The sequence below is a fragment of the Rhamphochromis longiceps genome, linkage group LG1, assembly GCF_057381845.1.
Source record: "Rhamphochromis longiceps isolate RC_006_pf linkage group LG1, R_longiceps_female_GT1.1, whole genome shotgun sequence".
NCBI classification, from domain to species: domain Eukaryota; kingdom Metazoa; phylum Chordata; class Actinopteri; order Cichliformes; family Cichlidae; genus Rhamphochromis; species Rhamphochromis longiceps.
This window is the reverse complement of record NC_140557.1, coordinates 38,150,205-38,171,055: the sequence shown is the minus strand read 5'-3', so window position 1 is coordinate 38,171,055 and position 20,851 is coordinate 38,150,205. Positions and strand designations below refer to the sequence as shown.

Sequence of the window (20,851 nt, the reverse complement as noted above, 5' to 3'; positions counted from 1 at the left end):
ACATGACCCCAGTGAGGGAAATGGCTAATTCGGCACAATTTGGACATTTTCACTTAGGGCTGTACTCACTTTTGTTGCTAGCAGTTTAAATGTTAATTGCTGTATGTTGAGTTATTTAGAGGTGACAGCAAATCTACACTGTTATACAAGCTGCACACCGACTACTTTACATGGTCTCAAAGTGTCTTATCTTCAGTGTTGTTCCATGAAAAGATATAACAAAACATTTAGATATATATGTAGATATTTGCATATTTTCCAGAGTATCCAGATAGTTTATTAATGTCTCTGTTGATGTATTTTAAGTCAAGTTATATTTTTCTACAATACTATGTTTTTACATGTAATACTATCATTGTGAAATGATTTGCATGTTCTTTCCTGCTAACGCAGTCATTGACTGGTACTATGACCAAATCATTGATAACGAAACGCAGAGAAACAGAAAACCAAACCAAATGGAAATAAGTCAACCTACCAGGCAGAAATTAAAGCACACGATGCTTTCAGTGTGTGATAACTGTTCCCACCAGTTAGTTCCCAAATAACAAAAGTACATAAGGTGATGTTAGCATTCAGATTTGCTGTTGGAGGAACCTGCTGGAAAACCTCCAGCAGGTCCTGACACTCCACAGAGAGAGACCTGTTCTTACCTGCATATGCTCTCTTAATGTTATTATTAGCAGTATCACATAAACATTAAGGTTAATGCTACGTAGCTAAAATTAGCAGCTAACATTAGCAGCTAAGCTTGTAATTAGAGTAATTTGGGTCATTACTCAAAAAAAAGTAATGCATTTTCAAGTTACTTTGTACTTAGTATCCTTTCCTCCGTACCTGGTGCCAAGTAATAGATTATGTTTTGATTGCCCAGTTAAAATAAATCCTTAACATGACTTGGTTTTTTTTTTTATTACACAGCAGAGTTGAACTAAAGCTTTCAGCGTGAGGACGCAGTGTTTTTATCACGGTGTATGTCGGGTTGTTTACAGGTGTGTGCAGCTGTTTTATTTTCAATATTTATTTTTATCAAATCAAATCAAATCAAAATTTATTTATAGAGCACATATTACAACAACAGTGTTGACCATAGTGCTTCACAGTCAGTAAAAGGATGACACAATTAAAAAAACAATAAAACAGGACAACAAACGATAGGTAACAACACAACAAGCTAGAACAGCCAACTAGTTAGAATCAAAAGCCAAAGTAAAAAGAAAAGTTTTAAGACGTGATTTGAAAGACTGGATCGACTCGGCAGTACGAATATGAACAGGGAGGTTATTCCAGAGTCTGGGTGCCACGGATGCAAAGGCCCGGTCACCTCTGGACTTCAGTCGAGACCTAGGTTGTGCTAGGAGCCTGTGATTGGACGATCTAAGTGCTCTGTTGGGATTGTATAAGTGGAGTAGTTCAGAAAGATAGCTGGGCGCTAAATTATTCGGAATTTTAAAAGTGAATAAAAGAATTTTCATATCTATGCGATATTTAACAGGGAGCCAGTGTAGTTTGGCTAAAATTGGAGTTATGCATTCATAGATTCTCGTACCTGTTAAAAGACGCGCAGCTGCATTTTGAATTAACTGAAGCCGGTAAAGAGAAGCGTGTTGGAGTGTTTAATCCTACCAAAGAGCGGGATTGTGAGCGGCAGCGCTTTCCAGCTCCACAGTCGATACACTGACGCTTATTTTCTCAAGAGGCTTTATCTTTTACCCGGCTGCCAGTGTAAATATGTTTTTAATGGCTTGTGTGGGTAAATCAGGGCCATCGTGTGTTTTTAATCTTAGGAATTTGCAATATACTTTTAAACCTTACATATGTCTCCTGTTACGGCCTGCAGCATAAGCAGCAGACTGGCACCAGAGTTGTAAGAAACACAGGTTTTATTTTAAATTTCTTAATAAGCTCAAACAGTAGTAACCCAAAGGGCGTAAAAGCGAGCAGTACTCCTCAATGGCAACTTTATGCACCTCAGCAGATGTAGTCAAATTTAACTGTGCTAACAGCAAACTGGTTGGTCGGCTTTGGTCCAGACTGAGATGCTGTTTCTGGGGAACTACTGGACTAAATGTTGGACACCAGATGAAATCCTACTGATTTACGCTCCATCCAGAAAGAATTCACAGCACTAGACTCGTTCCACCTGTTGTCATACAGCCTTACTCTAAAATTATTAAGTTCAAAAGGTTTGCTTGAAATTCTTGCAAATTTATTACAAGAAATATGAAAATATAACATCGAAGAAAAGGACAATAAAGGTCACTGGGACCTTCAATACTGCAGAAATGTTCAGAATGGTGTTTTTATTTTGAATCAAACGTGCAAGAACTTCAAGCAAACGCTTTGCTTCATCATTACAGGGTAACATGTGTGAACTGTGAGGTGAAAAATGAATTTAATCATTTGGAAGAAGGCTGTAAGATAATGTGGAACACGTGAGCATCGCGGATACTTTCTGGGTGCGTTGGCTTTTCTTCTCATGCCTCTGTCAGGCTGCCAGTTTTCCTTTGACTTTCTGAAAACGTAATAATTGAATAAGTATCCTCTATCTATTGGATCATCAGCTCCATGTGTTCAGTGGCTGGTTTATACTGATACCGCCGCACATTACATTCCCAAAAACTAAATAAGACCTTGTCATACAATTATTGCTGTAATATTTATGGGATTGTTGTAATCTTGAGAAAACAAATGTAAGATAATGACGAGAAGAATCAGAGTGCGTGATCAGAATAATGAGGTGTTTAAGGCTTTGTCGTCATCACAGTAATGCAGTGATAGAAGTTGGTATATTCAATTTCACAGTTTTTTCCTTTTATCGTTACATTTTAGTTTTTGGAAAATAAATAAAAATACAACCTGTGTACGAAAGACCAAACATCCCCGCTTGAAAAGTGAAGCAAAAGAGTGACTTGAAAATATTTCCTGGTTTTATGCGTTTAGTCACATAGACTAGAACAACGAGGCCATTTCTTTATAACTCGACTCGTGATTGGTAGTCAGAAAGGAGGATTACCCAGGTTAAGGTCACTGGATGACTAGTCAGTTATAAGCAAAATAGAAAAAAGGTCCCTAAAATGTTATTTTATTTCAGTTCACACAAATTATTGATGCTGTATTTGAAAAATGACAATAAAATCTGAGCTTTCCATCCTGAAGCAGGTTTATATGAGACCATCTAGAGTGCCCTCTGTAGTGCACTTGGTGAACTGCCGCCAATTTTCATGCAACGTGATCAACACGAAGTGAAATGGTTAGTTCTCAAGATACGAATAATCATCGCCGGCTGGCTTTGTCATCAGTCATCATCCTTCTGCAGTGATCATATTATGTGTATGCTGCCGCCACCTCAACAGGTGGGTCAGTCTCAACTAAATCTTCCACAAAGATTGTCTGTCTGTCTCACACTAAAGCTGGATGTCTCGAGAACACTTCTATGTGGTCTTGGTCTCACTGTCTCGGTCTTGCTGTCTCAGATCGACATAGTGGTCGGGAGATTTGGAGTCAACAGTATCCATGACACACAACGTAACGTTCGATGTGTCATTTCAAAAGCATCAGCTCTAAGAGCCGTGCTTAGAGAGTGCTTTGTGATGAATCAGAGTCGACTCCCATTGAGCGAGAGCCGCTCCTCACTTAATTTCCTTTGGCTGCTCAGCTCTCGCACAGTGGCTCAGCTATGCTCCAATCCCTCCATATTGTGGCCAATCACATGCGAGGATATAAGATAATATCATTATGTGAAAAACAGAGGGTGATGGACGCGACAGTCAAGTGGAGCGTGCGTCTGTCCTCTCAGTGAGTGAGACAGCGGTGAGGAGGGCTGTGCGAGAGCAAGAACACATAAATATGCCTGATACCCGTAAACGAAGCAGCATCTGGCTGCAGTTTAAAGACTTTTTTGTCTCGGTCTTGATACCCTCCTGTCTTGGTCTCGTCTTGGTTTAGGCGGTCTTGACTACAAGCCTATCGCACACACACCTATATTTTTAAAGAAATGATTATAAATCAAATTCTTTGGATTTTGATCTCCCGCGAATGTGATGAAGAATTTGAAAGAGCACTGCAGGTTTGGCACAAACCACGTATAGGTGGTTCAGCTAATGTTACTGGTGTTTCAACATTTTATATATGGATATAGATCATTAGAAACATGGATGTGATTTTTATAAAGACTTTATTGGAAGTTTTTGCTCCAGTACATATGGTGTTCCAACCAAACGTATTTTTGTGTAAAATACTACAGTGTAATTTACAGGCTGTTAATAAATGGTGACAGTAACAAAATTAAACAGATGTGTGAAGCTTCCCTCTGAGGACTCGGGGTCAGTCTTGCTCAGGTGAGGATGTCGTGGGCCTGCTGCTCCACCAGCACGGCCATGTTCTTCACGTCGTCGCACCAGAAGTCCAGACGCTCCTTCATCCCTTTGATCTGAAACAGCGACCAACAGGAGAGTCAGACCAACAGGTACAGTAATCATAACTACTGTCGACATAACGGGCATTTCAGGTCCCATTACTGGGTGAGCTGCTGTACACATTTGTTACATGCTTAGAGTGTTTGATGTTTCTATATTTAAAGAAGAATTAAAAAAGAGCCCAACAGATACTGATTTTTAACTGTCATACTGATATTTAGAGACTGAAAAATCAGGGCCGATATTTTTCTTTCAGACAAACATAACATTGATGTGCAGTTATTTTATCTGCTTCTTTATATTCTGCTTGAATCAGCTTGTCGGGGAAGTTGCAGATTGCCCTCTGGTGGCTAAGCTTTGTAACATCGACACTCATGGTTGAAGGGTGTTTCTTGTCGGTCTTCTTTATTTTTGACCTTTTTAAACCTATCGGCTGTTATAAATGCTTATACCCACATGAGTACCAAACAGATAACATCAGCCCACCAACGAAGCTGTAAACAGTGAAAGCTGGCATCACTGTGACCAACCTGCTGCAGGTCCAGCACTCTGGGCTGCACCCAGGTCATCTGCACCTTCTGGTCCACCTCGTCAATGTTCCCTTTGATCAGGCCCACAGACAGAGCCTTCATCACAAGCAGCTCAACCTACAAACAGACCGATACAACCATCAGCCTACACGAGGATCAGCTGTATGTGACCAGTATTAGGACAAACAACATTATCTCCAGTTATCAAAGGTGAGCATTAATTTCATTATCAGAGTTACACCCTGATTAAACACACGTTCTGACCGCACTGACCTCATTAACGGGGATTTTGGCACTCTGAGCGATTTCAGTGAAGGTCAGCTGTCTGTGATTCGCAGGACGAGTGAATGTCATCTGGAAGGGAACGAGAAGATGTTCAGTTTATTGTGGACAAACTGACGTCATTACACATCAGTGTTTACAACCTAACTGGCAATCCCACCTCCATGACGCAGAGCAGCTGAATCTTCTGCATCAGTTTACCTTCTTGTGACGCGAGGTCGGGCTGTGACCAACAGAGAAAACAGTGAGTTGACCCAAACATACACGTGAAGACTTTGCCAGATCATCTCTGGATTAAAGATTTTTCAACAAAATGCAGTTAAGACAGGGAGAAGAAACACAGGCAGAGGTCTTAAAAACAAGCACTCAGCACCTAAACCTGAAAAATTCAAACTTTATTTACAAAGGTCTTATTCATGTTCGCCTGAGGTTACCGTTACTTATTTGTGACTTTTAAACGGGGTTATTGATTATTTCCTGCACCTGCAGAAACTCCAGTTCATGTGTCAGAATAAATTCAGCTGTTATAGATGACAAGTCATCATTACACACATCTCAGGCATTAAAATGAGTCCCCACCTGTTGGCCCCAGGCAGACTTTAAGCTCTGAAATTTCTCCACATTGCCTGCATTGAAGGCATATAGTGTGTCAATCAGCCACTGCTTGTCTGTGTTCCTCAGCGACTCCAGCACAGGATGCATCAGCTGCACAGAGAAGCCACACGAGTAATCAGCACAGGCAGGTCGAGCTACACAACATGTGGCTAACAGAGTTCAAATCCCACCAGCTCTCCAAAGTTGTAAACTCCCTCTCCTAAGAGTCCAGCCAGGCCGAGCGTGAACGCCCTCTCCTGCCTCTCCGTCTCTGTGAACAACAATTACAAAATGAACTGAATACGAGTGATCTGCTGTGTTCTGACTGACACGCAGCTTAATTCATGCTGTTGTTTACCTGGAAAGCATCTGATGTCCACACAGCCCAGGTAGCGCAAGGCGTCCTTATAGTAGGCAGCGTGGTCTCCAACAAGGCGATAGTATTTACTGGAGAGGTCATAAAAGCGGCCGTGGACTGACGTCACTCCAGGCAAGTTATTCAACGTTTCCTCAATTTCTTCAATTTCTTTCTACAAGTGGAAAAAACAGGGAAGGCGATAAGTGGATGGATCACTGCTTTTAAACCCAACCTGAAGCTGTTACACCTCGGGGGGTTTCTCCTCTCCACACACACTTTATTTACAGACGTGGATCAGGTTAACACCCCGTTTTACCACAGACTGTATAAAAAAGATGGAAGGTGATGTGAAAGTGCCCCACACCTGTGTTCTTCTTAATGGCCACGGAGGCAGCAACTCCTATGGCTGCAAAGTGAAGCTGGATTTTATACACATCCTACTTCTTTTTAACATTTTCATTTGTGTCCTGTTGTTTCTCTCACAGCCAGTCAGAAAACAGCTGCACTTTTTGTCCATCAGTGACACCACCACCCAACATGTGTTCTGACTTCAGTGAATATCACAAAAAAGAAGGTTGTTGCAGCCCATATAGCTCTAACTTGAGCATTTACGCTAACTCAATTGGAATATATAACCTTATCTCAACTGACTGTCTTTGAAATACAGATTTCACTGATTCCCTCTTCTCCATGCGCTTGGGTGTAAGGCTGTGCATTCATCCTAATTTTGGAGTTTGTGAACGGTGACGTCTGTGAGGAAGGAGGTGGAGATGTCACATTTTTGTACAATGAGCGCAAAGATTGGAGGAAGGGAAAATGTCAGGTGTGCATGAGTGTGGCAGCAAGAAAACGATGACTGAACACCTACGAGTTATTTCAAGGATATCTACACCCAAGTGCCATTTGGACTGCACTTGTGGGTTTAACAGCTGCTGGTTTTTCTCATGCTAACAGGCAGAAACATCACGTGAACGTTCCAGGCTCAGAGTTTTACCTTTGTGGCAGGAACGTCGTTGATCTCAAGTCTAAGATTGCCGATGGCGGTCTTGCAGAGAATCACTGCTTCCTCGCTGCTTTTCACCTGAACCAGGTGGAGACGCGCAGACGTTTGGTCAAAAGTGCACTTTACAGAATGTAACTTCAAAGCAACCTGTCATGCTGGTGTCTGGTCATCTTACCTTTTCCCTGGTCTTTTCAAGAAAAACGATGGCATCTTTTTGATCTAGACACAAACAGCGTTGGATTTTAATGCCAAAAAATGAATTAAAACAGAAAGAAAATGTTCCCATTTCTCCGTACCTGACATTTGTCTGGCAACGAACAGTAAAATCTCCACCAGCGACAATGGATTGATTCTGATAAAGGAACAAAAATTATAAATTAACAGGTAAAAAACAGTAAATACTTGTATTTGCTCTGTTTAGGACAAGCGGATGAACAACTCACCTGTGTTCAAAGTCACTCATGAAATTTTCATAAAGCTGGAAGGAAAAAAAAGAAACGGAAAAGAGAGAATATTTAGTGGACAGTGTTATTCATTACCTTAGAAATGTAGCTATGACATTAGTGAATATCTGTACCAAGGGCCTCTTTGGTATGATATGTTTTAATATATACTAGTATGCAGTAAGTCTACATGTACGACAAACTGCTGCTGCATAAACTTAAATATTCAAGATAAACTAATTATGACAATGACAAGAGACCATGTAGGCGTCGGAATAATTTAGTGGCATCACTTCTCATTTTCAGCAGAACTGTACAGATACTTCGTTATGAAATGTAGTTTCCATTTGCATGCTGGTCAAATCTATGCATGTATGTGCTTAAAGAAGGCCTGTTCTGCTTCTCCTTATTTTCTACACCCTGTATCAAAGGTGGATGCTCATATTAAGCACTAATAAACATGATAATGTTTCACAGTATGTGTAAGGAAACCCTGTCATTGCAGCAACGCAGTTCTGGCTGTAAGCACAGAAGCCCCACCCACCTGCTGCTCAAACCTTCTGCCTGCTGGGGCCAGCCAATAAGAAAAAGATTGGCTTAAATAGACAGGGGCTTAAATCAAGAGTCCATGCAAATGAACTATGAGTCATGCAAAGCTAGAGTCCAATAATAAAAATAAGAAGCTGTGAATGAGCAAACAGGTAAAGTATGTAAAGATGAGAACCCACTCATGTTCAACGCTGCAACGTTTTCAGGGTGAAGCAGTTCAAACCGATTCCGATGTGTTATAGCTAAAAATGATCTCTAAAAGTAAAACAAGTTTGAAGTGAAAGTACAAACAAGTACTGCAAATAATATATGTTTTGATGTGAACATGGGGCGTTAAAAACAGTATATTCTCTAGTCTGCAGCACAGTTTTGAAAAGGAGGGCAGAGGAACAGACTGGCATTGGGTGGCCAGCGCTGGCCCTGCTACTGAACCACAGCAGTGCGTCTCAGTGGGACTATCCAGTGCTGTGAAGCTGCAGTGCAAACACATAATATATCACCACAGTCTGGTGCAGCTAAAACAACCTGGATTAGTGGGAAAAAAAAAACCAAGATCTGGTCCAATGAGGCACCTGTGATGCCATCAGCTGGAACTCATATACTGCTGTTTACCACACAGCCGAAAGGGGTTTTAGCTAACCCCTCCACCTCTCCAATAGTGTAAAAAAAAAAAATACATAAACACCTGGCAAACTGCCGGGGGGGGTGTGTGTGTCAAGTATAACTCAATTTTTGGTAATACTCTATTGAAATACTGATACATTTCTGACAAATAAGGCAACAGAATTACTTTGTTCTCAATATCTGACAATCATGCTTACTCTTGTATGTTGTGTAAAGCATTACAAAGAGTGGCTGAGATGCAGTTACCTGTATGATACCATCGCCTGTTTTGAAGCAGGGATCTCTGACAAAGACCATCAGCTTCAGAGTCAATTGATGCCACAATCTAAGGGCAGAACAAAGAAAACAGTTCAAATCAGTCACAACTGCCAGTTCCTTTTAATTCATGATATCAGCCAAAAAACTACATCAAAATATGAGAAGAGTGCAATGAAGAGCTGAGAGACTTTATTCACCAAAAATCCCATCTACACACGACACCCCCATAGAGTAGTACTCATTCTATGGACTAGACTAGACCAACAGGGCCAAACAGACTGAGCACTACCTGAATTTACACAGAATCTTTTGGAAACAAGCTTTATTGTTCACATACACAATCATACAGAGTACAACATGCAGTGAAATGTGTCGTGTCTGAGCTGAAGACATAGCTGTGCCTTTCCAGGGCTTGGCGTTTGGCAATGGGGGCCTAGCCAAGACCCTTACTCCCTTATTAGGGAATCGAACTTGCGACTTCCGCTCCAAAGGTGTGGGGTCTTGATAGCCAGACAGGAACAGAAAGCAATTATCATTCCTGAGAACAGTCATCCAGTGGGAAGATATGTATATCTGTGCCAAATCAAAGGAAAAGCCAACGAGGGTCACCACGTGTTACTTCGATACTGGTGTTTGAATGGTGATGGTTTAACACTACAGTCTATGCCACAGTGTCAGCGACCAGAGTTCTCATTATTTTAGTCTTGTCCCCCCCTTCTGCAGCACACTTTTTAGTGAGTCCCTTCCTGCTGCTGAAATCACGACGAACAACACAGAATTGAACTGCAGTGGCCCTTCCTTTTAAGGGAGCAGGAGATCCAAACTATGTCAGCAAAGCACCCCCATAACAGATCCACCAGATTCCCTTAAGGTTTCTTTTTAGTCTGTCTCCCACTTTATAATATTACATATCAGAACTTTCAGTTAGCCTGTGAACTTCAATTACAAACCATTATCCGTTTATAAGGGTTAAAAACTGAAAAATTGGCCATTGCATAGCTAAAAGGGCCGTCTTTAATTATTTGCTTTGTTTGAACACTGTCAAAATACCAAATGCATATAGAGTCAACTGACACATAATAAGGAAAAACAAATCCTGATATCATGGAGGCGAGAAATTAGATGTTTGTTTCGCGATTATTGCTTGTCAAACTGATTAAAAGACTGTTTGAACAGTTACAGGTTGTTTTCTTGTTTTACGGTTAATTGACACTGTTAGCAAGGATGCACAGTAACAGCTACAAAAACCTGTGACAGCACAACAAATAGACTCCCGCTGCCCTAAATATTAGTGCTGGGCTCAAACCTAAAACTCAATTAGAGTTTAGAAAACAATATCATTTTGTTCCGAATTTAAAGCTTAAGCTTACTGCCAACGTGAGCTAAAGCTATGCTACAACAGCTAACCTCAGCTCCGTGCATGACTCAGCTTGCATTTCCAATGAATGGGCTAGCTAATGTAAGCTAGGCTAGCGCTAGCGGCTAGCTGCCACTTCTTACGACTTTTGTACCTTTTGTTGTACAAATCCTCCAGCGCGTGCCATTCCGACGCCAGCTCCGGCGTGGGGCTGTTACTCTGCTGCTGCTTGAGGTACCCAGTAACATCTTTCATGATAGCGACAAAATGTAGTTTATTCTATACTAATACGTGTTGTTGAATTTTTTTTAGCTAATGTCAAGCAGCCTGTCGTGTTGTGGTAATGGGACTGCGCTGTTGCTGCCAGGCGCAAAGAATTATGGGAAATGAAGGAGGCGTTTTGTTTTTTTTTTATTGCTAGCTAAGATTTTCTGTAACTTAAGTTGTTTGGGTGCAGTCAGTCGCCTTATGTTTATTGCTATGGGATATATTTTTAATAAGCAAACGACGGATAAATTATAAATTGCAAGTTTGTGCAAGTGAAGCTAAGTTGTATCGTCGTATATTACAGAACTGTCAAAAAGGAGGTCAAAGGACACAGTTCTGCAGGTCTGTAGGCAGTCATTCTATATAGCTATTTTCAAAGGAGCTAAAATCGGCTTCTGTAAAACGGTGACAGCAAGAGCCATGCAGTGAAAGTGTGCGTGAAGTTTATTTTGAATCCTACAGCTTTGTTATGGCTTCTTCTGTTAGCTGCTCTTTGTTATTGTTACCTGCCAGACTCTGTCGAAGTCTGCGGTCAAGAGCAAGCTGGACGCTCTCCGCTAAAGGTTAGTGCACAGAGAGAGCTCAAATGATGCAACACAAAATGCATGTATGACCTATTATATTTGACACAAGTATTTGATTTCTAGGCTTCGATCAAAGGAGCTCGTTTCCAAGTGAAGGTGCAACAGTTCTGTCCAGGTACCTGCATGGATACAAGAAACATGACAGCGGAGTCCAGGTGATGCAATATAGGCATCACCTGGCTGTCAACGCTGCATGTAGCGATATTTTAGTCAGTCTAATGAGCATTACAACTATAGGGATGCCGTGTGATGTCCTATTATGAGTTACTCTGATTCTCGTTCCTAATGTTGGATCAGTGGGAACATCAGTGCATCTTCTCCAGTCCCAGTGTTGAAGTGTCTCTGGGAATGATTCTGAACTCCGAGTTGCCCCTGGTGTATCCATCGGAGGGTGTGTCAATGACAAATTAAAAGTGCTTTGTGATGACAGCGCCTCCTCTATGGAGAAACAACTTGCATACATTGCTCAGGTGTGATTTTCTTCCATACACTCTTCAAATGTCTGAAGGTTCCATCTGCCCTTTAGTTCTTTCCATAGATGTTCATTTGGTCAGGTGATTGGCTGGGCTTTTCGAAACACTTTATTTTCTTTCTCTGAAACTCCCAAACACATACTAAACAACGTAGTGTATGCTGTGCAGTGCAGCGAGGCATGCTCAGACCTCTACACTGGAGAGAGCAAACAGACACTTCATAAACGTTCACATTTTGGACAGAGAAGACAGGTAGTTTGAAAGAGGAGTGACAGAAGCCACCCTTGAACAGAGGGCGGGGCTTATGACAACTGCCACCTATAATCCAGTTTTCAGAGCCCTTCCCAGGCGCCTTAACAGTGTCACATCTTGTGTCAGTTCATCAGTAGGTCACATGATGGGGCAAGGTTTCCCCTGAAACGTCAGCTGATAATGCCCCACGCCCTTTCTTCGCACCTTGGCTCATGTGATGAGGCCCTTGATCAACACTGGGTCAACAACCGTCTTAAGGGATAACTCCAACTAGGGCTTAAATACTAGGGACTCTCCACGATTTGCTCTTAGAACTGAAGAAGCTTCCCTGATGAGAGGTGAAACACCTTCAGGAAACTTAAAGAACTCCAGCTCCAAGCTGGCCCCAACAGTGCTCACTGGAACCTTCAGTAGTTTGGAAACTCTTCTGTACGCAGTGCCATCAGTATGCTTTGCAACAACAAAGCTGCAACAGTCTTGAGAGAGCTCCTTGGTTTTATCCCTCATCAGATGTTTATTGTGTGATACTTTGGTAATATGACACCAACTGGGACTGAAGCAGCTGGTATTATTTGCACTTTCTAGCTGACAGAGTTCAGCTGCTGTCATGATTTCATGTGTTTAGTACTTTTTCCATGTCTCATTATTTTTTCACATAACTTGATTTATGGACATCTATGCTTTGATTTCTTTGCATGTGTGGATGAGTTGTTACCAACATCCGACTTTCATGTCAATAGCACTGTGACAGGAGTGACGGACCTGACCACACGTTTCACTTTCCAGCACACTTCTGTATTAGATTGCTGCTTTCCAATCCCTGGCTGCAGCTTTTCAGCTGCCAGCCACACATACACAAGAACAGCCTCATGACCCAGTTCATACTTTCTAAGCAGGCGTGTCGGTCTCCCTGCAGCTGCGCCACAAACAAACAAGCACCTTTAGAAATATGTTTACTTAGAAAATTGGTGACATGTTCAATACTTACTAAACCCGCTGTATGTGAAGCACAAAGTGTTTTGAGTGCTCAAATTGAGTAGAAGGGTGCTATGTAAATGGCCTGTATTTGTATAGCGCTTTACTTAGTCCCTATGGACCCCAAAGCGCTTTACACATCCAGTCATCCACCCATTCACACACTGGTGATGGCAGCTACATTGTAGCCACAGCCACCCTGGGGCGCACTGACAGAGGCGAGGCTGCCGGACACTGGCGCCACCGGCCCCTCTGACCACCACCAGTAGGTAACGGGTGAAGTGTCTTGCCCAATGACACAATGACCGAGACTGTCGGAGCCGGGGCTCAAACCGGCAACCTTTCAATTACAAGATGAACTGCCAACTCTTGAGCCACGATCGGGGCTCAAGACCAGCCGTTTACTTTTCCCAGACATGCACGATCTCTCTGCTGGACTCAGACCCGAAGGTTTTTCTCCCACGGTGGAAGTTCGTCCGCTAAGCAGCAGACCCTGGAGGATATCGCGAAGAGCATCCGGGAGCAGCAGTTCAAGAGGGTCGTGGTGATGGCTGGAGCGGGGATCAGCACTCCCAGTGGCATCCCAGATTTCAGGTAATATGGCTAGCTGTGGTTTCCTGCCCTGGCGTCTACCCATATCAGTAAAGACAAGGTGCATTCTGGTCTCGATCAACAGTTTCATTTGGATTCACTTGCAGGTCTCCAGGCAGTGGTCTCTATGACAACCTGCAGCAGTATGACCTGCCTTACGCCGAGGCCATATTTGAGATTAGCTTTTTCCACCATAACCCAAATCCCTTCTTCGCCCTGGCCAAAGAGCTGTATCCAGGAAACTACCGCCCCAACCTGACACACTACTTTGTATATCTGCTTCACAAGAAGGGTCAGCTGCTCCGGATGTACACACAGAACATTGATGGCCTGGAAAGACGTACGAAGTTTAGTTGTTTGACGTAACCGTGCATCACAGAGACTGTGACAGTGAACTTGATGTGCTTGTTTTCTGTGTTTATGCCTATTTCTAGTAGCAGGGATTCCTCCTGAGATGCTGGTGGAGGCCCACGGCACGTTTGCCACTGCCACCTGCACCGCTTGCTTGAGGAAATATGAGGACGAGGACCTCAGAGTGAGTCAGAACGCACTATTGCATAAAAATGATTCAGAATTTTTTTTTCGTTAGGTTTTTTTTTGACAAGTTGGATATTTGGGATGTGATGAACAGTGCTACTCATACTGGTGACACACAGCTTCTGGCTGTAAATTTCATTTTGCTTTCATAGCTATATTAGTCGTTCCAACTTTGAAACTAGTACACTGACACTAGATAATGGAATTCTAAAATGCCAGAAAACCTCCAAAAACAACCCAACATTCATCCCTCAAAGTGTTCTTAGGAAAACTCAGGATAGTAGAGTCGTGAGATTTTTAGAGGTGAATGGAATTTTTTCCCAGTAATCAGTGATGCCTTCAGAGATGTGAAAGTTACATGTGCCATGTGAATTAATATAAATCAGGGTGAAAGTTTCCTCCGTGCTAAGGGCTCTACGTGCCTCACTGTATCAGGGATCGCAGACAAGCTTGAGTTTTATTCTGTTTTGTTTTTTATCAGGTGTTGGTGTTGTGAAAAATGTCCTTGTTGTTTGTTTTGATTTGATTGATTTTTTGCTAAACAAGCAAGGAAGAAATCAGCGCTTCTTAAGTTGGCAGGATAATAAACCAATGACCAGACTGAGATGTTGAGCAGCTGTTCAGCACATGATTAGGATACGTGTAGTGTTTGTTCCGTTCTGATGTTCAGAGTCTGCGTTGCTGTAAGACCCAAACTTCACGTCAACTGTGTGGATTTATGCTTTCTTCTGTTCCTCTGTAACAAGGATTTTGTTTGTTTGGGCTGCAAGTTTCAGATGAGTCGAATGCATTTGTGTTTTTCCTGTCAAGTAAAAAAAACAGGCATCTGCTGTCTACAAGAAATATGTTTTTCCCTCAAACTTGTACAGGTGAACTTTTGAGTTCTCATAATTCATTCAAAGAATTTGCCATCTTTCTTTTTTTAATGGATTTTTCAGGTTGTATTTTCATTGAAATCTGGTGTATTTATGTCATACTCTGATTATTTTAAAACATTTAGTTGGAAAAAAAAAATCACTTGTAGACAGTAATTTGACATTTTGTGTTTTGTTAGCCCGACGTGATGAGTGGGACGGTCCCCAAGTGTCCCACCTGTAAGGGCGTGGTAAAGCCTGACATCGTGTTTTTTGGTGAGGAGCTTCCACGACACTTCTTCAAGTATATCACAGACTTCCCACTGGCAGACCTGCTGATCATCATGGGCACATCACTGGAGGTGAGCTTCAAACTCAGGCAGGAAACACACTACCTTCACACAGTGAGGCCTGTAAGTGTTTGGATTTTAAATCAAACAATCGAAACGTGATTGTTCAGACTTTCATTCAAGGGTTTAAACAAAAGCGCTGTGTTATGAACAGAAGACCTGTTTAGGAGTCACAGCCATTTTCAGAGGCTCAAAAGTAACTGGACAAATTAAAATCAGTTTAAATATAAGAATTGTTACAACACTTGGGTGAAAGTCATTAACTAACTTGGATATAACAGCAAAATAACAAAAAATGCTTCTTTGTTCAAATACTTGATGCTATTTAAAAAAGAAGATGTGAGGAAGTAAAGCTTGGCGGGTGAAAAGCAACGTGGCTCATCTTCTCTTTGAAATGTTTGTTTGGTAACTTTGTGGTATGATAAAGTAACCACAGTATAACCACTGCATGTCCATGGCACCATCTGTTACAGCTGCAACATGTACATGCAGTGTCACTGCATCATCTACATCAGGGGTGTCAAACTCAAATACACAGTGGGCCAAAATTCAAAACTGGAACAAAGTCGCGGGCTAACATTAATATTTATTGAAAAAAAAAATCTTCCTCCAGATATAAGAATGAATCTCTTCTTATGGAGTCAAACAAGTTTTGCTGAAAAACTGAATATGGAACAAGCAAAGCTTAAATACTAGACAATATATAATAAAAAAAAAAAAAAAAATATATATATATATATATATATATTAGGGGTGCAACGATACACAAAATTCACGGTTCGGTTCGATACTTTGGTGTCACGGTTCGATATTTTTTCGATACAAAAAAAATGTTCATGCATTTTTAATTTGTCATTTATTAAAATTATAAATATATATTTTAACTCAAAAGTACAGTTTTTAAATTTAACCCTAACCCTTGTGCGCGTTTTTTATTTTGACAGTGAATGCGCACCTGCGGACCACTTATGTGCAGCCCTGGTTATATAGCTCGTCATATTGCAGCCACAGAAATTATTTTGTCCATGAAACCATAAAGCTGCACTTTCTTTTTGCCTTATAGTCTGATTTGTCATAACTTCTCCGTTTTGTGGTAAGCTTTTCTTTGGCTGTCACTTCTTCACCCTGACCTGTCTTATTTGGCTCAGCAGAACTGAAATGCTTTTACACACTCACTCACATAAGCTCATCGATTCTCTGCGCGATCAACCTCTCACATGTTTAAGCTTGCTGCGGGAGATTTCACTTGTCATGTTTGCATAGTAAGCTAACGATTAATAAGACGATGTCAGAGGAATTGGTGCGCAAATTATCGTCACTCAGAGATCAGTGCTGTCGCTCTCTATACACAGTTCGCACGATTGCAAAGTGAAAGCAAAAAAACAAGCGCAAATTCAAACGCGACTTCAATATGTCACATATTGACAGTGGCTCACCGATGCCAATGACATAATTACCCAGCTACATTTCTGAAAGAATGCAAAAGCATTGACATATATTTTTCCTACAATAGCCCGACGGGCAGGGAAGAGATAGATTTTGGTAGCCCGACTGAAAAAATCGCTAGCTCCGGGACGTCGGGCTAGCGATATTGCAAGCCCTGTATCTGATTGAGGAATCACTCATCTTTGGAAAAGAGAGTTTATTACAGAGAAATGTCTCTTTCCAAAATAAAAGCTATACTATCCGCTTCTTCTGGGCTATATTCTCAGCAGCATAAGGAGAATCATGTGCTAACAGCTGTCTAAATGACTCGGCTAAAGTTAGTAGCATGCTTGTTGTTTTTGTCTTTGCACTAGGATGATGTCGGTGTAAATGTGCAGTCATATTCGTTGTGTTCCCACTAGTGCTTTCAGGTTAATCTCGTTGAAATGACCTTAACGCCACAACACGGCAAATCTCCGTTAACGAGCTACCGCCGATCGCTCCGTGCATGGGGCTAGACGGCCAACACGTTAACGAGCTAACTGCGCTAACACACTAGTTCACACCAATGTAATTGAGCATTGCATGTCACATCCAACATACTGTTTTACTTTAGTCCATGACTCGCTTACCTTCAGGGTCATACGTCACATGAAAACCAAAATAATTCCAAACGCCAGATCTGAATGAGGGTCAATTTGCCTGTTGCAAGGAGAGCTTAACTTCTGTCTCGCTAGCTTGCCCTGTGCTCTTCCTTCTGACTATGCTGTCTGTGTGGAGCGCTCAGTGGATCTGCGCTCGACAGTGCAGCCTAGGCGGAGTAGTCGAACACAGATTCACTGAGCGCTCAACACAGACAGCATCGTCAGAAGGAAAATTGATAAAATAAATTACAAATGTTGTATTGTTCGATACATATGCGTACCGAACCGAAAGCACTGTATCGAACGGTTCAATATCGATACGAATATCGTTGCACCCCTAATATATATATATATATGTTATATATATGTTATAACATATATATGTTTTTTATATATATATATATATATATATATATATATATATATATATATATATATCGTGTGTGTGTGTGTGTATGTGTATATGTATATATATATATATATATATATATATATATATATATATATATATATATATATATATATATATATATATATATCACACACGATATATATATATATATATATATATATATATATATATATCGTGTGTATATGTATGTATATATGTGTATATATATATATATATATATATATATATATATATATATATATATATATATATATATATATATATATATATATATATATATATATCGTGTGTATATATATATATATATATATATATATATATATATATATATATATATATATATATATATATATATATATATATATACCAGTAGGCCAGCTCTAATAGTAATGTGGTATGGCTTCGCGGGCCAAATGTAATTAGGCTGCGGGCCAGAGTTTGACACCTATGATCTACATTCTTGTTTGAGGGTTCATAAAGGGCTGCAGTTAACTCTTTGCTCTTTAGGTGGAGCCTTTTGCCAGTCTTGCTGGAGCTGTTCGCAGTTCTGTGCCCCGTCTTCTCATCAACAGGGACTTGGTGGGGCCGTTCACCTGGAGCCGCCGGCCTAATGACGTCGCACAGCTGGGTGATGTGGTGAGCGGTGTGCAAGCTCTGGTTGATGCTCTTGGCTGGACTCGGGAACTTGACGCTCTGATGGCGGCCAGCACTGAGAAAGTGAGTGCGTCATTAGCTTTTAGTTCAGAAAATCACATCAAAAATCGTCACGTTCCGGCTGCATTGGGCCTTTTGGATAGTTTTCTGGCTTCGTCCCAGTCCAAAGACATGCAGTTAGCCTGGTCAGGTTCATTGGTGATTCTAAATTGCCCACAGGTGTAAATGTGAGTGTGAATGGTTGTCTCTGTGTTAAGCATGTGACAGACTCGCAGCTTATTGACGGTATACCCTTCTCGTCACCACGCTGGGCGGGTGGGCGATGTTTGTGAATGCAGTATCTTGAGAACAAAGTGACGTAGGAGTCTCAGATTGATACCATGGTGTCCCTGAAGGTTCTCAGTCATCCAGGAAATAAAAAAGATCAATTATCAAATTTAACAACCTACAGAGGTAGTTTGATCATTTTAAAGACACTCTGAAAGTAAAATATGATGCGGCAGGCTAGTACGTTTTGACAAAATTTCTTTGCAGCAACTCAAAATGGTACTCTGTGGTTTGCCACATGTTTGTATGCAAGCCTGAGAACATTGGTACATGTTCACATTGAGATGGGTCAGGATCTGGATCAGCTCATCGCTGAGCTCCTGGACAGTCTGAGGAGAAACCTGTCAGATTGGGATGGACTGAAACATCATGTCCCAGAGGTTCTACTGGGTTTAGGTCAGGCGAGCGTGGGGGACAGTCAGCATCAGTTCCTCCATCCAGATCTGCCTGCATACTCTCATACCACAAGAGGCTGGAGGAATCCAGGACCAACTGTACCAGCGTAGGGCCTGACTGTGGGTCCAAGGATTTCATCCCAATACCTAATGGCAGTCATGGTGCCGTCGCCTATCCTGTAGAGGTCCGTGCGTCCCTCCAGCCCAGCAGCCATGCTGGATGATGATAACGTTCTCCACAGCTTCTTCAGACCTTTTCATGTCTGTCACATGTGCTCAGGGTTAATCTGCTCTCATTTGTGAAGACCACAGGGTGCCATTGGTGGAGCTGTTTTGATATTCAATGGATGAATCACACGCCATGGTGCTGGGCAGTGAGGACATGGTCCACTAGAAGATGTTGGGCCCTCTGGCCACCCTCATGAAGTCTGTTTTTGATGATTTGGTCAGAGAAATCATCTGGAGGTCCTTTGGTAGCTCTGGCAGTGCTCATCCTGTTCCTCCCTGCACAAAGGAGCAGATACCGGTTCTGCTAATGGGTTAAGGACCTTCTATGTTCCTGTCCAGCTCTCCTGCAGTACCCGCCTGCATCCTAGAATCTCCTCCCTGCTCTTGAGACTGGTGCTGGGAGACGCAGCAAACCTTTTGGCAAAGACATGCATTGATGTGCCATCCTGGAGGACTACCTGTCCAATGTCTGTAGGGTCCAGGTATTGCACTGAGCTACCAGTAGTGACCCTGACCCTAGCCAAAGGCAGGGATGATAAAAACAGTCATAAAAGATAAGGAAGGAAAAAGTGTCAGTGGTGTCCACCTGTAAAACTATTCCTGTTTTGTGGGTTGTCTCATTGTTATCACTCTAGTGCACCTGTTGTTAATTTTATTAACTCATTAACAACGCTCTCTGCTACTGAACTGATCACATCAATATCCCAGAATTTTAACTGAGCGCAGTATTGAGCACAAATCTCACTGAAAACTTCACTAATCAAACTGTACGTACTTTCTCTGCAGAGTGCACCAAAAAAAGAAGAGTGACACAAGTTCACAACATCAAAAAACGAGGTTTGACTTTACATCAAACACACAAACTGTAGGATGAAGTCCAGAAGACTCGAGGTTTACCATGATTTTAAAAATGGGATCAGTGGTAACTATCAGACTGGTAGATAAAGAAGTTGTATAGTGGAAATGCTGTGTAATTAATGCTCAGTCAAATATGAATAAAATACTGTATAACAAAGTTTTGTGTGCAGTAGAATTTACTCTGCAGTAGCAATATTGAGTACAGCACACAGTATTGTACAGGTACAGTACTCACTGGTACTTTATTTTATTTGTAAATGCACAGTTGACAGACCCAAGCTATCCTGTTAATGTGCCAGCTTTATTTTCACCTGCTGTCTCAGGGAGGTTATTGGCATGAATGGAGCCTTTTTCACTGGAGAGTATGAATCCCGAAGTCTGCTGCTCACCATCTTCAGCTCATGCTTAATGCTAGACTGAGTTAAAGACTGAAACACTGATGTAAGTCAGTAAGAACAGCTCACAAATATGGAGTCATACCAACAAAGAGGCTGTGTAGAATGTGAATTAAAGGGTAAAATAGGGATTATTCTTCACAGACGGATCCACACTGAGTGGACGCGTGTGTGCGTCGATGGTCATGAAGTCATTGTACACAGTCAGAGAGAT

At 41.6% G+C, this 20,851-nt stretch overlaps 2 protein-coding genes across 4 annotated transcripts; one reads left to right on the top strand and one right to left on the bottom strand.

Moving 5' to 3' along the window:
- Positions 1 to 4,160: 4,160 nt before the first annotated feature.
- psmd13 (proteasome 26S subunit, non-ATPase 13) lies at positions 4,161 to 10,783 on the bottom strand. The gene is made up of 13 exons (XM_085408516.1): positions 10,571 to 10,783; positions 9,048 to 9,126; positions 7,629 to 7,663; positions 7,482 to 7,537; positions 7,361 to 7,404; positions 7,177 to 7,263; positions 6,183 to 6,354; positions 6,016 to 6,095; positions 5,810 to 5,935; positions 5,391 to 5,453; positions 5,222 to 5,302; positions 4,949 to 5,065; positions 4,161 to 4,432 (listed from the first exon to the last, which is right to left on the bottom strand). The coding sequence occupies exons 1-13, from the start codon at positions 10,669 to 10,671 to the stop codon at positions 4,337 to 4,339; spliced, it is 1,137 nt and encodes a 378-aa protein (XP_085264642.1). The 5' UTR covers positions 10,672 to 10,783; the 3' UTR covers positions 4,161 to 4,336.
- Positions 10,784 to 10,818: 35 nt separating this feature from the next.
- On the top strand, positions 10,819 to 20,399 carry sirt3 (sirtuin 3). Of its 3 annotated transcripts, none has more exons than XR_014911968.1 (8): positions 10,819 to 11,246; positions 11,331 to 11,382; positions 13,382 to 13,561; positions 13,666 to 13,898; positions 13,993 to 14,093; positions 15,150 to 15,311; positions 18,353 to 18,497; positions 20,171 to 20,399. XR_014911968.1 is itself a non-coding variant. In XM_085408526.1 (8 exons), exons 1-8 carry the CDS (start codon positions 11,153 to 11,155, stop codon positions 20,192 to 20,194), a joined length of 1,056 nt encoding a protein of 351 aa, XP_085264652.1. In that variant the 5' UTR covers positions 10,819 to 11,152; the 3' UTR covers positions 20,195 to 20,399. The 3 variants fall into 3 exon arrangements, 2 of the variants coding, with proteins under 2 accessions (XP_085264652.1, XP_085264662.1); XM_085408526.1 differs by having other exon boundaries at positions 18,288 to 18,497; XM_085408536.1 differs by lacking the exon at positions 18,353 to 18,497.
- Positions 20,400 to 20,851: the final 452 nt, after the last annotated feature.

What these genes read in the sequence shown, in the direction of transcription:
- psmd13 (XM_085408516.1), bottom strand. Translation starts at nt 10,671, where the DNA reads ATGAAAGATGTTACTGGGTACCTCAAGCAGCAGCAGAGTAACAGCCCC. An exon ending in ATGAGTGACTTTGAACACAG is followed by an intron (nt 7,538 to 7,628) that starts GTGAGTTGTTCA and finishes TTCCTTTATCAG; the next exon opens with AATCAATCCATTGTCGCTGG. An exon ending in TTTACAACTTTGGAGAGCTG is followed by an intron (nt 5,936 to 6,015) that starts GTGGGATTTGAA and finishes TTCTCTGTGCAG; the next exon opens with CTGATGCATCCTGTGCTGGA.
- sirt3 (XM_085408526.1), top strand. Translation starts at nt 11,153, where the DNA reads ATGGCTTCTTCTGTTAGCTGCTCTTTGTTATTGTTACCTGCCAGACTC. An exon ending in GGTGCAACAGTTCTGTCCAG is followed by an intron (nt 11,383 to 13,381) that starts GTACCTGCATGG and finishes TACTTTTCCCAG; the next exon opens with ACATGCACGATCTCTCTGCT. An exon ending in AGTGGCATCCCAGATTTCAG is followed by an intron (nt 13,562 to 13,665) that starts GTAATATGGCTA and finishes ATTCACTTGCAG; the next exon opens with GTCTCCAGGCAGTGGTCTCT.